This window comes from Rhinoraja longicauda, chromosome 5 (assembly GCF_053455715.1).
Source record: "Rhinoraja longicauda isolate Sanriku21f chromosome 5, sRhiLon1.1, whole genome shotgun sequence".
Taxonomy (NCBI): Eukaryota; Metazoa; Chordata; class Chondrichthyes; order Rajiformes; family Arhynchobatidae; genus Rhinoraja; species Rhinoraja longicauda.
Window position 1 is genome coordinate 86,596,966 of NC_135957.1, and position 17,106 is coordinate 86,614,071.

The 17,106-nt window shown below is 47.5% G+C and overlaps 1 protein-coding gene and 1 pseudogene across 1 annotated transcript in view; one reads left to right on the top strand and one right to left on the bottom strand.

Annotated features, from left to right (window-relative positions):
* rev3l (REV3 like, DNA directed polymerase zeta catalytic subunit) overlaps nucleotides 1-17,106 on the top strand; it is a 197,982-nt gene that overhangs the window by 134,367 nt on the left and 46,509 nt on the right. Inside the window, exons 14-20 of the mRNA XM_078399911.1 lie at nucleotides 1,345-2,231; nucleotides 5,162-5,244; nucleotides 6,350-6,472; nucleotides 7,787-7,991; nucleotides 11,595-11,706; nucleotides 14,093-14,208; nucleotides 15,521-15,639. Of these exons, the coding sequence (XP_078256037.1) occupies nucleotides 1,345-2,231; nucleotides 5,162-5,244; nucleotides 6,350-6,472; nucleotides 7,787-7,991; nucleotides 11,595-11,706; nucleotides 14,093-14,208; nucleotides 15,521-15,639 (1,645 nt within the window). The remainder of the gene's footprint in view (nucleotides 1-1,344; nucleotides 2,232-5,161; nucleotides 5,245-6,349; nucleotides 6,473-7,786; nucleotides 7,992-11,594; nucleotides 11,707-14,092; nucleotides 14,209-15,520; nucleotides 15,640-17,106) is intronic.
* LOC144593821 (large ribosomal subunit protein eL27 pseudogene) lies at nucleotides 4,192-4,587 on the bottom strand (annotated as a pseudogene).

The following is a 17,106-nucleotide window of genomic DNA, read 5'->3' on the forward strand; positions in this document are numbered from 1 at the left end:
TGGCTCGAAAGGCCGAATAGCCTCTTCCTGCACCTATTGTCTAATCTGAACGTGTGTATTTTAAACCTGTACCTCTTGCCTGATAGGACAGGGAAGAAGGGGGAGTGACCAGGGCAGCACACAAACCGAAGATAATTGCAAAGAGTGAAATTATTTTTTCATATTTACAATTATGACTTTATCTCTCCCACAACTCTCATGCTCAGAACCACTGTGTGAATAAATTCCACTAAATTATTGTTGATGGAAGTTATTCAGCCAGTTGAGTACTAGATAAGAGCATATTAAGATAGCAGATCGTGAAGAGCTATGCACAAAAACAATTGTTCAATTGTTCAACACTGTAGTCGGTTTGTTAACCTGAAACAATTGTGCTGTTCTTCCTCTCAAATATATAATCTAACTTCCTGAGCATTCCCTGTATTTTCTGTTTTATTACTGTGTTCCCAGGGTAGGGGAATCAAGAACTGGAGGACTTGGGTATAAAGTGAGAAGGGAAAGATTTCATAGGAACCTGAGAGGCAATTTTCTCAGAGGGTGGTGAGTGTATGGAACGAGCTGCCAGAGGAGGTAGTTGAGGCTGGTACTATTATAGCACTTAAAGGAGACTTGGACAGGTACATGGATAGGAGAGGTTACTCCAATTTTTGTGTCTATCTTAGGAAAGGTTTAGATGGATATGGGCCAAATGTAGGCAAATGAGACTAGCTTAGACATGGCATGAATGAGTCGGGCCGAAGGGCCTGTTTCCATGCTGCATGACTCTCTAACTCCAGTCTCTACAGCAATTTACGCTGAAATGATCCGAGCAAATTGTGATTCTGTGGCAGACACAAAATGCTGGAGTATCTCAGCGGGTCAGGCAGCATCTGTGGAGAACATGGATAGGTGACGTTTCACAGAGTGCTGGAGTAACTCAGTGGGTCAGGCAGCATCTCTGGAGAACATGGATAGGTGACATTTCACAGAGTGCTGGAGTAACTCAGTGGGTCAGGCAGCATCTGTGGAGAACATGGATAGGTGACGTTTCACAGAGTGCTGGAGTAACTCAGTGGGTCAGGCAGCATCTGTGGAGAACACGGATAGGTGACGTTTCACAGAGTGCTGGAGTAACTCAGTGGGTCAGGCAGCATCTCTGGAGAGAAGGAATGGGTGAAGAAGGGTCTCTACCCGAAACGTCACCCATTCCTTCTCTCCAGAGATGCTGCCTGACCCGCTGAGTTACTCCAGCATTTTGTGTCTACCTTTGATTTAAACCAGCATCTGCAGTTTATTTTCCTCCTGTGATTCTGTGGTAACCTGGTCAAGTCCATCACACCAAATTGTTCTTTCCTTCAAAACTAGGGAGGTTGGAGGGCGCATTTTGACGGTTGAAACCAGGTTACCCAATGAACTGCCGGAGTTTGATGGGGATTTCTTGCTGGAAGGTCTGCAGTTCTGGAAGATGGCCTTATCAGCGATGACCCAAAATGCCCGGCCGGTCTCCCCTGCCTTTACGGGGAGCAGGCATCCGGCTGCCCAGAGAGTGGGCCTTGGCTCTGGAACTGCTGAAGACTGCAAGATTATCATACTGCCGTGTAAAAGCCCTCCCAGTCGGCAGCGGGTGCAGCTGTGGCTCCAGGCGAAGCGAGAGTACGACCATTCGAGGAGATGTTCCAGAAGCCAGGCTGCTCCGACGGAGAATGCCAACCGCGATCAGTGCTCGCCGGCTTCCTTGTCGGAGCGAGTGGCCGCACCGGTGTCCGCAGCTCCTGCCGAAGAAGAACAAACGGCCGAGGACAGCCACGATACCGAGCCCTCTCCCGAACCGCCGCCCCTGAAAACCCCGGAGAGCAGCAACGCCAAGCAGAGGTCTCCCAGCCGAGCGGCCAAAGTGGCGGAGCAGTTGGAAGACGAGGACGATTACTATGGTGCGTACAGTTCTCCTGACTCACCCCTGACATCCCCTTGGCAGCAGCCGCCTTCCCCCAACGCAAGGCAGTGGGAGCCAAACGGAGAGAGCAGGCAGCCGACTGAGACAGCAGCAGAGGGCAGTGATTTACTCTCGCCCACCCACGGCAGCGTGCCTCCGACTACCGGCCAAAGTAACGAGCAACTGGAGGACTCACCCCTTCACTCCAAGCCGACAGCTTCTGCCAATACGCCTGCCGTCCTACATAGTACACCAGTGGCAAACACAAACCGCAAGGATGGAATTCCAGAGGTGCTTTACTGTACTCCCATACAAATGGGTGAGTAGTCATACCTGTAAGTTGTAAGGTGTCGGATAATGAGCTGCCTCAGTACATGGAGAAGAAAGATGCATGGATGTGGAACGGGCTGTCTGAGGAGGTAGGGCGGTCACGGTGGCGCAGCGGTAGAGTTGCTGCCTTACAGCGAATGCAGCGCCGGAGACCCGGGTTCCATCCCGACTACGGGTGCCGTCTGTACGGAGTTTGTACGTTCTCCCCGTGACCTGCGTGGGTTTTCTCCGAGATCTTCAGTTTTCTCCCACACTTCAAAGACGTGCAGGTTTGTAGGTTAATTGGCTTTGTAAATGTAAAAATTGTCCCTAGTGGGTATAGGATAGTGTTAATGTGCGGGGATCGCTGGTCGGCGTGGACCCGGTGGGCCGAAGGGCCTGATTCCGTGTTGTATCTCTAAACTAAACATGCTATCACAACATTTAAAAGACATTTGAACAGGTACATGGATAGGAAAGGTACGTGGATATGCAGGAGGATGAAGGGTGATCTTATGGAGGCGTACAAAATCATGAGAGGAATAGATCGGGGAGACACACAGAGTCTCTTGCCCAGAGTAGGGGAATCAAGAACCAGAGGACATAGGTTTAAGGTGAAGGGGGAAAGATATAATAGGAACCTGAGGGGTAACTTCACACAAAGGGTGGTGGGTGTATGGAACGAGCTGCCGAAGGAGGTAGTTGGGGCAGGTACTATCGCATCTTTTAAGAAACATTTAGACAGGTACATGGATAGGATAGGTTTAGAGGGATATTGGCCATCTGCGGGCAGGTGGGCCTAGTGTAGATGGGACATCTTGGACAACATGGGCAAGTTGGGTCGAAGGGCCTGTTTCCATACTCTATGACTCTACCATAATGTTTAATGGATTTCATGTGGGGGGTTCCAACATAGCATCTTTTGTACGGGCTTTGGTAGGACACGTAAAGATTCATTTGTAATCCATACAGGCGAAAGTTTTAAGCTAGGAGTTCATTTTTAGGAGCATAGGAGGATGAGGGGTGATCTTACCAAGTCAAGTCAAGTCAAATTTATTTGTCACATACACATACACGATGTGCAGTGAAATGAAAGTGGCAATGCCTGCGGGTTGTGCACAAAAAAGAATTACAGTTACAGCATATAAATAAAGTTAATAAGTTACTATTAGTATCGACAAAAAATTTAGTCTCTGGGGTTATAAAAGTTGACAGTCCTGATGGCCTGTGGGAAGAAACTCCATCTCATCCTCTCCGTTTTTGCAGCGTGACAGCGGAGGCGTTTGCCTGATCGTAGCATCTGGAACAGTCCGTTACTGGGGTGGCAGGGGTCTCTCATGATCTTGCTTGCTCTGGATCTCCTGATGTATAGGTCCTGCAGGGGGACGAGTGTAGTTCCCATGGTGCGTTCTGCCGAATGCACTACTCTCTGCAGGGCCACCTTATGAAGGTGTATAAGATCATGAGGGGAATAGAGTAGGTGCACAGGGTCTTTTACCCAGGGTAGGGAAATCAAGAACCAGCGGACATGGGTTTATGGTGAGAGGGGAGAGAATAGGAATCCGAGGGGCAACTTTTTCCACACACAGGCTGCTGGATATATGGAACGAGCTGCCAGAGGAGGTAGTTGAGGCAGCGACTATAACAACATTTAAAAGACATTTGGACAGGTACATGATTAGGAAAGGTTTAGAGGGATATGGGCCAAATGCAGGCAGGTGGGATTAGGTGCAGATGGGGCAGCTTGGTAAGGCATGGGCAAGTTGGGCCAGAGGGCCTGTTTCCGTGGCTGTGTGACTAATGAGGTGTTAAGTTTGAGATGGCATTTTCTAGATATTTTAGGTGGGAAAATGTACTTGGAAGCAAAACGCTTGACACCATCCAAGGCACAGCACTTTGCTTAATGGGGTTCATCGTTCACCTGAAATATATATTCCCAGCCCCACCAACGAGCTGTGTGTAGCATCGACTCAACACACTGAAGCTACATTTATGTTTTTCACAGTCTTGTACCTTTCTTCAAATTTTACTTTGGCTTCTAGCCGGGCTTTGCGTTTCAAAGCAGGTTCCCTGTTCACAATGGTCTTATCCAAGGGAATGTCAACTGGGTACCTGGTTGGCATCAGGTGGTTGTAGTTGTGTACTTTCACAAAGGACTTGATCTTGGGCCTCTCGAGCATGACCACCTTTTTGCCCATTTTGGGCGTCACTTTTTGAGGATGGCGATCAATACCAGCAGAGAGGGCATGACTGTAAGGCCTATCGGAGGTTCCACCATCGATGTTCTTTACAATGATACCTTTGCGTCCAGTGTAGAGACTGGCCAGCACCATAACCACCTTCCCAGGTTTCATAAACTTCCGCATTTTGGCCACCAGCAGTAGAAGCACGGTGGCGCGGCGGTAGAGTTGCTGCCTTACAGCGCTTGCCGCGCCAGAGACTCAGGTTTCATCCCGACTACAGGTGCTGTCTGTACGGAGTTTATACGTTCTCTCCGTGACCTGCGTGGGTTTTCTCCGATATCTTCGGTTTCCTCCCACACTCCAAAGACGTGCAGGTTTGTAGGTTGATTGGCTTGGGTTTGTATACTTAGTACAAGTGTAATTTGTCCCTAGTGTGTGTAGGCTCGTGTTAATATGCGGGGATTGCTGGCCGGTGTGGACCCAGTGGGCCGAAGGGCCTGTTTCTGCGCTGTATCTCGAAATTTAACTAAAACTACACATAGTAAATTGTTCATAATAGGTAAATGAATGGTAATCTCTTGGGGGGGGGGGGGGGGTGGTGGTAATTGGGGACAATAAAAAAACTGAATAGAGCAGGTGGGCATTTGATGATGGGCATGGACTTGGTGGGCTGAAGGGCCTGTCTCACCACAAGGCATGTGGCAGAATGTGTTGTGAACATCGTTATTTAATATGTCAATTATTTTAACTTGCTCAGAACCCAGACATCAGAAGATAAGTCAAAGAAAGGCCAGTCATTCTGACTCATTGAGGAGAGTCCTGCTAACAACTCAACTCAAGGTAACAGTCCTATTTTAATAAAATTCCCTCGCTGGTAATAGGTCAATTACTTCACTTGCATCTTAAAAAAGACAGCTGGAGTAACTCAGCGGGTCAGGCAGGGTTTCTGGAAAACATGGATAGATGAAGTTTCAGATTGAGATCCTTCAGTCTGAAGAAGGGTCCTAACCCGAAACATCGGCGGTCTAGGGCGGTCACGGTGGCGCAGCGGTAGAGTTGCTGCCTTACAGCGAATGCAGCGCCGGAGACACGGGTCCCATCCCGACTACGGGTGCTGTTTGCACGGGGTTTCTACCTTCTCCCCTTGACCTGCTTGGGTTTTCTCCGAGATCTTCGGTTTCCTCCCAGACTCCAAAGACGTGCAGGTTTGTAGGTTAATAGGCTTTGTAAATGTAAAAATTGGCCCTAATGGGTGTAGGATAGTGTTAATGTGCGGGGATCGCTGGTCGGCGCGGACCCGGTGGGCCGAAGGTCCTGTTTCCACACTGTATCTCTAAACTAAATCATCTATCCATGTTCTCCAGCGATGCTGACCCGCTGAGTTACTCCAGCACTTTGTCATTTTGTTGTGTAAACCAGCATCTTCAGTTCCTTGTATCTGCCCCCACATGCATGTTGACACCCGTTTCCAATGCAGGTCAATAGACAATAGGTGCAGGAGGAGGCCATTCGGCCCTTCAAGCCAGCACCGCCATTCAATGTGATCATGGCTGATCATTCTCAATCAGTACCCCGTTCCTGCCTTCTCCCCATACCCCTGACTCCGCTATCCTTAAGAGCTCTATGCAGCTCTCTCTTGAATGCATTCAGAGAATTGGCCTCCACTGCCTTCTGAGGCAGAGAATTCCACAGATTCACAACTCTCTTGAGTGAAAAAGTTCTTCCTCATCTCCGTTCTAAATGGCCTACCCCTTATTCTTAAACTGTGGCCCCTTGTTCTGTACTCCCCCAACATTGGGAACATGTTTCCTGTCTCTAGCATGTCCAATCCCCTAATAATCTTATATGTTTCAATAAGAACTGATCTCATCCTTCTGAATTCCAGTGTGTACAAGCCCAGTCGCTCCATTCTTTCAACATATGAACATTGTAACTTTTTTTTCAGAATCAGTTTGCTGTTCAGTCTTCGAAGAAAATTACATCTCAGATTGAAGGGCCAACTTTAAACAACACTTATGGCTTCAAAGTCAGCCAGCACAACCTCCAGGAGGCAAAAGCTCTGCATGAGGTACAGTACGTTCTCTGTCTGAGATATCCTTTGTACTTTGCAAACACTGCCTTTCCGATAATTGATAAGTTCATAGGTGATCGGCGCAGAATTAGGCCACTCGGCCCATCAAGTCTACTCCCCCATTCAATCATGGCTGATCTGTCTCTCCCTCCTAACCCCATTCTCCTGCCTTTTCCCCATAACCCCTGACACCCATTTCTCTTGTACTTCAGTTCAAACATTTCTCTTGTACTTTAGTATCTAAGCGTGGTAAACTGGGGCTGCAATCATTAAATGTTACTTGTGTCAGAATATTTTTGTGCGAAAGGAGGTCGAAACATAGAAACTTAGAGTGCAGGAGGAGGACATTTGGCTCTTTGAGCCAGCACCGCCATTCATTGTGATCATGGCTGATCATCCACAATCAGTAACCCGTGCCTGCCTTCTCCCCATATCCCTTGATTTCACTACCCTCTTGAGCTCTATCCAACTCCCTTTTAAATTCATCCAGTGAAATGGCCTCCACAGCCCTCTGTGGCAGAGAATTCCACAAATTCACAACTCTCTGGGTGAAAAAGTTTTTTCTCACCTCAGTTTTAAATGGCCTCCCCTTTATTCTTAGACTGTGGCCCCTGGTTCTGGACTTCCCCCAACATTGGGTACATTTTTCCTGCATCTAGCTTGTCCAGTCCTTTTATACGTCTCTATAAGATCCCCTCTCAGAGGTGTCTTGCATTCCTATCATACCTTTCATGGTTTTGAGCTGTACCAAAACACGTGGCAGCCAGTGGAGTATCTTTGGCACATAATCACAATGGCGCCCTTAGAGCAGAGTGCCACAGACTACACGGTATCGTTTTGCCGGTCACGCTCGGTCTGCCAAGGCCTTCTGTATCTCCTGGCTGCCAACCATTCACACACTGACCTTTCTGTCCTGGGCTTCCTCCATTTGCCAGAGTGAGGCCACACACAAACTGGAGGAACAGCACCTCATATTTAACATAGGTTTAAGGCGAAAAGATTGAATAGGAATCAGGGGGGGTAACATTTTCACACAAAGGGTAGTGGGTGTATGGAACAAGCACTCTGAAACGTCACCTATCCATGTTCTCCACAGATGCTGCCTGACCCACTGAGTTACTCTAGCACTCTGTGAAACGTCACCTATCCATGTTCTCCACAGATGCTGCCTGACCCGCTGAGTCACTCCAGCACTCTGTGTCCTTTTTGTATATTAACCAGCGTCTGCAGTTGCTTGTTTCTACTGAATGCTGAGACCTTTGGTCGTGGGTTACTGATTTGTAGTGAGGTCTGAACTGGTTTGTGTTGCAGGTGCAGTACCTGGTGCTGATGAGCATGGAGCTACACGCGCGCACAAGACGTGATTTGGAGCCTGACCCCGAGTTTGATCCGATTTGTGCCTTATTCTACTGTATATCTTCTGACACAGTGCTTCCAGCAACGAACAAAACTGAGATTATTGGTGCTATAGTAATTGATAAAAATCACGTGCACGCCAACAGAGACATCCCTTCTGGTATAATAATAATAATAATATATTCCTTTATTTGTCCCACACCGGGGAAATTTACAGTGTTTACAGCAGCAAAGTGGATAGCAAGAGATCATTCATTATAAATAAAGATACATAAATTGTCATCAGTTTTCCGTGTGTTCTTAGCTGTTATTGTTGACTGGTCTGCTGGGAGCAGTGCTGGTTGTGCAGTCTCGCAGCAGCGGGAAGGAAGGACCTCCTATATCTCTCCTTTACGCACTTGGGGTGAAGGATTCTGTCACTGAAGGAGCTACTCAGTATAGTGACAGTGTCCTGCATGGGGTGGGAGTCGTTGTCCAGCAGCGATGTTAGCTTTGCCATCATCCTCCTCTCTCCCACCACCTGCACTGAGTCAAGGGGGCAACCCAGGGCAGAGCTGGCCTTCCTGACCAGCTTGTCGAGTCTCTTCCCTTCCTCCGCTGAGATGCTGCTGCTCCAGCAGACCACTCCGTAGAAGATGGCCGATGCAACCACCGTGTTGTAGAAGGTCCTTAGGAGTGCCCCCTGCACTCCAAAGGACCTGAGTCTCCTTAGCAGATAAAGTCTGCTCTGGCCCGTTCTGTATAGCACATCGGTGTTTTCAGTCCAGTTTATTGTTGAGGTAGACACCCAGGTACTTATAAGAATCCACCCTCTCGATGTCCATTCCCTGGATGTTCACCGGTGTCGGGGGGACATGGCTGCGCCTGCGGAAATCTACCACCATCTCCCTGGTTTTCCCCACGTTGATCCGGAGGCAGTTCCGCTGGCACCAGTCCACAAACTCCTTGATCAGTTCTCTGTACGCCCTGTCCTCGTCGCCCGTGATGAGGCCGACGATGGCAGAGTCGTCAGAGAACTTCTGTAGATAGGAGTCTGCAGAGCTGTGCCTGAAGTCCTCAGTGTACAGGGTGAACAAGAATGGAGCTAGCACTGTTCCCTGCGGAACCCCAGTGCTGCACACCACCCTGTCCGAGACCAGGTCCTTTGTCCTCACATACTGTGGTCGGTTGGTGAGGTAGTCCAGAATCTAGGATCTGTATGACACACAGATAGATAACCTGTTCTCCAGTGCATGCCCTTATACTCTCTGAGTACCTGTTGCTATTTATAGAGTATCTGTTGATACCATTCTGCAAGATAAGGGAGAGGTTAGATAGCTGATTTGTTTGTATTTGCTTTCTGAAAACATTCTTTAAAATGGCTCCAGTCACCTATTGTTGGACATGAAATACTGGAGTAACTCAGCGGGTCAGGCAGCATCTCTGGAGTAAAGGAATAGGTGACGTTTCTGGTTGAGACCCTTCTTCAGACTTGAATGAATGCTGCGTTATTGTCACATGTACCTTGGTACAGTGAGTGACTTGGGTCGCCACCCAAAACGTCACCTATTCCTTCTATCCAGAGATGCTCCCTGACCCGCTGAGTTACTCCAGCATTTTGTCTATCTTCGGTATGAACCAGCATCTGCAGTTCCTTCCTTCCTGCACATCCAGTCACCTATTTGCCTGATTTGTCATGAGAATCCATTGGCTACACACATCGCTCCCTAAATTGAAACAAAATCATTATTTTTTAAAAGCTACCGAATTATTTCCGTAATGGGTAAATGGACCAATGAGGTGATTTATCAACTTAATTTAAGTAATTCCAATTTTGTTTCCCTTTTTTCAATAATTAGATTTGGTTAACCAAATAAACGCTAGTTCTGCATATCGAATTTTCTCATCCACTCCGTAAACACGAGGGGCAAGTTTGGCCGGTCAGGTGGCGCAGCGGTAGGGTTGCTGCCTGTACAGACTTTGCACGTTCTCCCTGTGACCATGTGGGTTTTCACCGGGTACTCCGGTTTCCTCCCACATTCCAAAGACCTACAGATTTATAGGTTAATTGGCTTGTGTAAATTGTCCCCAGTGTAGGGGGTGACTGCAGGTCGGCACGGACCCAGTGGGCAGAAGGGCCTGTTTCCACACTGTATCTCTCAAGTCTAAAGTGAAACAGAGAAACATAGAAAATAGGTGCAGGAGGAGGCCATTTGGCCCTTCGAGCCAGCACCACCATTCATTGTGATTATGGCTGATCATCCACAATCGGTAACCCGTGCCTGCCTTCTCCCCATATCCTTTGATTCCGCTAGCCCCTCAAGCTCTATCTAACTCTCTTTTAAATCCATCCAGTGAATTGGCCTCCACTGCCCTCTGTGGCAGAGAATTCCACAAATTCACAACTCTCTGGGTGAAAACGTTTTTTCTCACCTCAGTTTTAAATGGCCTCCCCTTTATTCTTAGACTGTGTGGCCCCTGGTTCTGGACTCCCCCAACATTGAGAACATTTTTCCTGCATCTAGCTTGTCCAGTCCTTTTATAATTTTATAAGTATCCACGTGTCATATAACAGCAACATCTTGCACATTTATGCCTTTAACATGGCAAGATATTGTATTTCTTACCTGAATAGTTCTTGAGGTCACATTTCCACTGACTATGACTCTGAATATAGGGGTATGTCATAATCCTCAGTGAAATCACCTGCAGAGTGTTGGGAAAAATAGAATCGCTCGTCACCAATTCTCACTCGCTAAATGTGAATAGTGTTATTTTTCTAACTCTAATCCCCCAAATCTCTGGAAACAGTGGCACAGTGCAGCAACACAGCGCCAGATACCCGGGTTCAATCCTGCCCTCAGGTGTTATGTGTGTTTACACCTTCTCCCTGTGACTGTGCGGGTAACCTCCGGATGCTCCGATTTCCTCGTGTACCGGGATCGTTGGTCACTGTGGACTCAGTGGGCCGAAGGGCCTATTTCCACGCTGTATTGCTAAGCTAAACTAAAGTAATCTAAACACTCGCCACTTTGTATTTAAGAAAAAAACTTGCCCTGCATACCTCGTTTAAACTTTGCCCCCTTTCCCTAAACCTTTCCTTTCTAGTCTTTGATATTTCCTGGGGAACCTGGACCCTGGAGATAAAGGTTCTGGTTGTCTACATAACCTTTACCTCATAATTTTATATACTTCCATCAAAGTCTCCCTCAACGTTTGAAGTTCCAGAGAAACAAAGTACAATGGTGCCAGAGTAGAGCTAAGAGCGTTTTATTGGCACGTGTCCCAGATAGAACAATGAAATTCTTACTTGCAACATAATACTCTGTAAAACAATATAATAAATGAGGAACGTGTGCGTATATACACAGGTACTCCTCAGCTACCGATGGGGTTCCGTTCCGACAAACCCATCAGAAACCGAAAGTATTGTAAGTTGAAATGCATTGAAAACGCGATCACGTGGCCGGAAGCGAGCGGCGGCTCGCTACGGGTCGCTGCCATTTGCACTATCGCAAAGTCGAACTATCGCAAGTCAAAACATCGTAAGCTGAGGAGTACCTGTACACACACACACACACACCTACGCATAAAAAAACAAGCAATAATAACAATAATGATGTAGTTCACAGCTTATTGGAGGTTGCAGTGTTTAATAATATGATGGCTGCCTGGGTATTTGTGCTGTGGGGTGATATTCTATTGCATGGTGTTTGTACAAAGTGGCAGATTTCTCTGCCTTTTAACAGGAGTTATTTGATGCTATGCTCATCCATCATTTCAGAGGTCAGGAGGCAGGCCCCGCTGCTTGCTAGGTCCGGTGTCACGGGCCTTCAGGTCTCTTACGTGAGCGACGAGAAGGAATTATTTCAAGAGCTCGTTACCAACATCAGAAGGTATGAAATGTCGTTTTATTGTAAAGCCAGTGTTTTTTAAACCCCCCCACACACAACCCTTTAATGCGTCTGCGTCCTCTTCTTTGGTGTCCATCATCCATGTTTCAGTCAAAACCAAACGCAGGCTCGGCGATCGCTTCGCTCAACACCTGCGCTCGGTCCACGTTAACCAATCTGATCTCCCGGTGGCTGAGCACTTCAACTCCCCCTCCCACTCCCACTCTGACCTTTCTGTCATGGGCCTCCTCCAGTGCCATAGTGAGTCCCACCGGAAATTGGAGGGACAGCACCTCGTATTTCGCCTGGGCAGCTTGCAGCCCAGTGGTATGAACATTGACTTCTCCAACTTTAGATAGTTCCCCTGTCCCTCTCTTCCACTCCCCCTTCCCAGATCTCCCACTGTCTTCCTGTCTCCACCTATATCCTTCATTTGTCCTGCCCCCCTGACATCAGTCTGAAGAAGGGTCTCGACCCAAAACGTCACCCATTCCTCCTCTCCTGAGATGTTACCTGACCTGCTGAGTTACCCCAGCATTTTGTGAATAAATACCTTCGATTTGTACCAGCATCTGCAGTTATTTTCTTACACATCCATGTTTCAAATGTTACATCGCTGTGATCGTCCGTCCTGAAAAGGACGCAAGCTTCCAGCGACAATCAGTGGGAGTCATCACTTGTACAATAGATGATGGTGGTAGCAGAATTAGCTCAGGACACTTCCAGTTTCCAGTCTCCGAAAATCAGGAACCCTATTTGTCCGTGAAGGGACAATGTGGAACAATGTGGATTTTCAGATGATGTTGATCATCACCTTCCTCTAGCTTCACACAGAGGGTGGTGGGTGTGTGGAACAAGCTGCCAGAGGAGGTAGTTGTGGCTGGAACTCTCCCATCGTTTAAGAAACAGTTGAACAGGTACATGGATAGGACAGGTTTGGAGGGATATGGACCAAGCGCAGGCAAGTGGGACTAGTGTAGCTGGGACATTGTTGGTCGGTGTGGGCGAGTTGGGCCGAAGGGCCTGTTTCCACACTGTATCACTCTATGACTCTAAATGTCTATTCCACATTTTTCTTGATCCACGTCCCCTTTAATCTCTCGTTTTCACACCTAGCCCTTCCATATCTTTTGTTTCCCTTTCCCCTGACTCTCAGTCTGAAGAAAGGTCTCGCCCCAAAGTGTCACCCATTCCTACTATCCAGAGGTACTGCCTGTCCCTCTGAGTTAATCCACCATTTTGTGTCTATCTCTGATGACAACCATGTTATTTAATGTGCAGGAGGAACTCGGTAGGTCAGGCAGCATCTGTGGAGGGAATGGACAGGCAATGTTTCCACTTGGGTCCCTTCTTCAGATTCCATTGTCCGTTCCCTCCCCAGGTGCTGCCTGCCCTGCCGCTGAGTTAATTCCATGAAAGTGGTGTCACAGGTGAATAGGGTGTTCAAGAAGGCATTCGGCACATTGGCCTTCATCAGTCAGAATATTGAGTGTAGAAGGTGTGCAGTCATGTTACAGTTGTACAAGACATTGGTGAAGCCACATTTAAAGTATTGTTGGGAAACAAAACTGCAGATGCTGGTTTAAATCGAAGGTAGAGACAAAATTCTGGAGTAACTCAGCGAGTCAGGCAGCATCTCTGGAGAGAAGGAATGGGTGACATTTTGGATCGAGACCCTTCTTCAGACAGTTTTGGTCACCGTGTTATAGGAAAGATGTTGTCAAACTGCAACGGATGTAGAGAAGAATGACAAGGATGTTACTGGGACTCGAGGGCCTGAGCTATAGCGAGAGGTTGAGCAGGCTAGGATTATGTTCCTTATAGAGTGCAGGAGGATATGGGGTGATCTAAAAGTGTACAGAAGCTGAAACATAGAAATTTCGAAAATAGGTGCAGGAGGAGGCCATTTGGCCCTTTGAGTTAGCATCACCATTCATTGTGATCATGGCTGATCATCCACAATCAGTAACCCGTGCCTGCCTTCTCCCCATATCCCTTGATTCCACTAGCCCCTAGAGCTCTATCTAACTCTCTTTTAAATTCATCCAGTGAATTGGCTTTTACTGCCCTCTGTGGCAGAGAATTCCACAAATTCACAATTCTGGGTGAAAAAGTTTTTTCTCATCAGTTTTAAATGGCCTCCCCTTTATTTGTAGACTGTGTGGCCCCTGGTTCTGGACTCCCCCAACATTGGGAACATTTTTTCTGCGTATATCTTATCCAGCCCAGGGGATTTATCAGCCTTCAGTCCCATCAGTCTACCCAATATTATTTCTCGCCTAATGCAAATTTCTTTCAGTTCCTCTGCCTCCCTCGATCCTCTGTCCTCTAGTACGATGAAACTGAGTGTGTGGTTGAAAAGTGATCACATTGAGCTCTCGTTCATTAGGTACGACCCTGATATTTTGCTGGGATATGAAGTTCAGATGCATTCTTGGAGCTACCTTTTCCAGCGAGCAGCCGCACTGGAAGTTGATCTCTGCCACACGGTCTCCCGTGTTCCAGGTAATACAGTAAAACTGACACGTATTTAGTTCAGAGGTACAGCGCGGGAACAGGCCCTTCGGCCCACCGACCAGCGATCCCCGCACACTGGCCACTGCCCTACACACACTGGGAACTAGTTTAGATTTACACCAAGCCAATTAGCCTGCGAACCTGGACGCCTTTGGAGTGTGGGTGGAAACCCGAAGATCTCGGAGAAAACCCACGTAGGGCACGGGAAGAACGTACAAAGTCCGTACAAACAGCACCCGTAGTCGGGATGGAACCCGGGTCTCCGGCGCTGTGAGGCAGCAACTCTACCGCTGTGCGGATAAAAGTGGATTTGGCGCTGTGCATAAAAGGTGCTCTTATATCAAGGGATTGAACAGTTAGGATTATTCAGATTCTGGTTTAAACCGAAGATAGACACAAAATGCAGGAATAACTCAAGCGGGACAGGCAGCATCTCTGGGGAGAAGGAATGGGTGACGATTCGGGTCTAAAGAAGGGTCTCGACCATCATTCCTTTGTCACCCATTCCTTCTCTCACAGGGAGAGGGGATCTTATAGAAACGTATAAAATTATAAAAGGACTGGACAAGCTAGATGCAGGAAAAATGTTCCCAATGTTGGGGGAGCCCAGAACCAGGGGCCACAGTCTAAGAATAAAGGGGAGGCCATTTAAAACTGAGGTGAGAAAAAACTTTTTCACCCAGAGAGTTATGAATTTGGGGAATTCTCTGCCACAGATGGCAGTGGAGGCCAATTCACTGGATGAATTTAAAAGAGAGTTAGATAGAGCTCTAGAGGCTAGCGGAATCAAGGGATATGGAGAGAAGGCAGGCACGGGTTACCAAAGATAATAGAGCAGAGCAAGATGGACCACTCGACCCTAAAAACCTCATGGCGCCATTTTAGTAGGCAGAAACTTGCAAAAACATTTAAAAGAAAAATAACAAAAATCTGTGAATTGATAGATGAGATATATTCTGCATTTTAATGGTATCATCACACATACTGTTCCCCCAAAACACTGATTACACTGCGAGAGGCATGCCTACTAAAATGGCTCCTTTGCGTACTACACTTCAGTATAGGTGATTTTGATGGTGGTCTATCTTGCTCCGCTCTATTATCTTTGCGGTTTACTGATTGTGGATGATCAGCCGTGATCACAATGAATGGCGGTGCTGGCTCGAAGGGCCAAATGGCCTCCTCCTGCACCTGTTTTCTATGTTTCTAGGTGTCCCAAAGTTGTAGGTGACATTAACATGTTATGGACTGAAGTGATGTGTGTATGATGACTCTGTGCTCTTGTTTTTTGTTTTATCAGATGAAAGTAAAGGAAATAGTTTTGCCGCAGAATGGGATGAGTTTGGTGCAACTGCCATGTCTGAAATAAATATTGTGGGCCGCATCGTTCTGAACGTTTGGAGAATGATGAGGAGCGAGGTAATGGGTGGGTTTTGTCAACTGTAACGGGTTCATCTCCGTCTTCTTGTGAAATGAATGGGTTCAGAAAGTACAGAAAGATGAAGAGGACACAAGAGTCGTAGGAGCTTGAGTTGAGGTGGGCTCAGTTGAGTTTATTGCCGCGTGTACTGAGGTACAGTGTAAAGCTTTTGTTGCGTGCTAACCAGTCAGCGGAAAGACAATGCATGATTACAATCGAGCCCCGTTGAGTCTACTCCGCCGTTCAATCATGGCTGTTCTATCTTTCCCTCTCAACCCCATTCTCCTGCCTTCTCCCCGTAACCAATTCTCTGAATGCATTCAAGAGAGAGCTAGATAGAGCTCTTACGGATAGTGGAATCAGGGGGTATGGGGAGAAGGCAGGAACGGGGTACTGATGGAGAATGATCAGCCATGATCACATTGAATGGCGGTGCTGGCTCGAAGGGCCGAACGACCTCCTCCTGCACCTATTGTCTATTGTCTAACCCCTGACACCCGTGCTAATCAAGAATCAGTCAATGACGGCCTCAATGGCCATCTGTGGCAATGAATTCCACCATTTCACCACCTAATTAAAGAAATTCCTCCTCTTTCCTAAAGGTACGTCCTTTTATTCTGATCCTCACCAGGGTCACCCTCTTCTCCCCTCTCCCATCAGGCAAGTGGTACATAAGTGTGAAAACGCACACCTCCAGATTCAGTGACAGTTTCTTCCCAACGGTTATCAGGCAACTGAACCATCCTACCACCAACCAGAGAGCAGTCCAGACCTCCCACCTACCTAATTGGAGCCCCTCGGACTATCTTTAATCAGACTTTATATTGCACTTAACAATAGACAATAGGTGCAGGAGTAGGCCATTCAGCCCTTCGAGCCAGCACCGCCATTCAATGCGATCATGGCCGATCACTCTCAATCAGTACCCCGTTCCTGCCTTCTCCCCATACCCCCTCACTCCGCTATCCTTAAGAGCTCTATCCAGCTCTCTCTTGAAAGCATCCAACGAACTGGCCTCCACTGCCTTCTGAGGCAGAGAATTCCACACCTTCACCACTCTCTGACTGAAAAAGTTCTTCCTCATCTCCGTTCTAAATGGCCTACCCCTTATTCTTAAACTGTGGCCCCTTGTTCTGGACTCCCCCAACATTGGGACATGTTTCCTGCCTCTAATGTGTCCAATCCCCTAATTATCTTATATGTTTCAATAAGATCCCCCCTCATCCTTCTAAATTCCAGTGTATACAAGCCTAATTGCTCCAGCCTTTCAACATACGACAGTCCCGCCATTCCGGGAATCAACCTAGTGAACCTACGCTGCACGCCCTCAATAGCAAGAATATCCTTCCTCAAATTTGGAGACCAAAACTGCACACAGTACTCCAGGTGCGGTCTCACCAGGGCCCGGTACAACTGTAGAAGGACCTCTTTGCTCCTATACTCAACTCCTCTTGTTACGAAGGCCA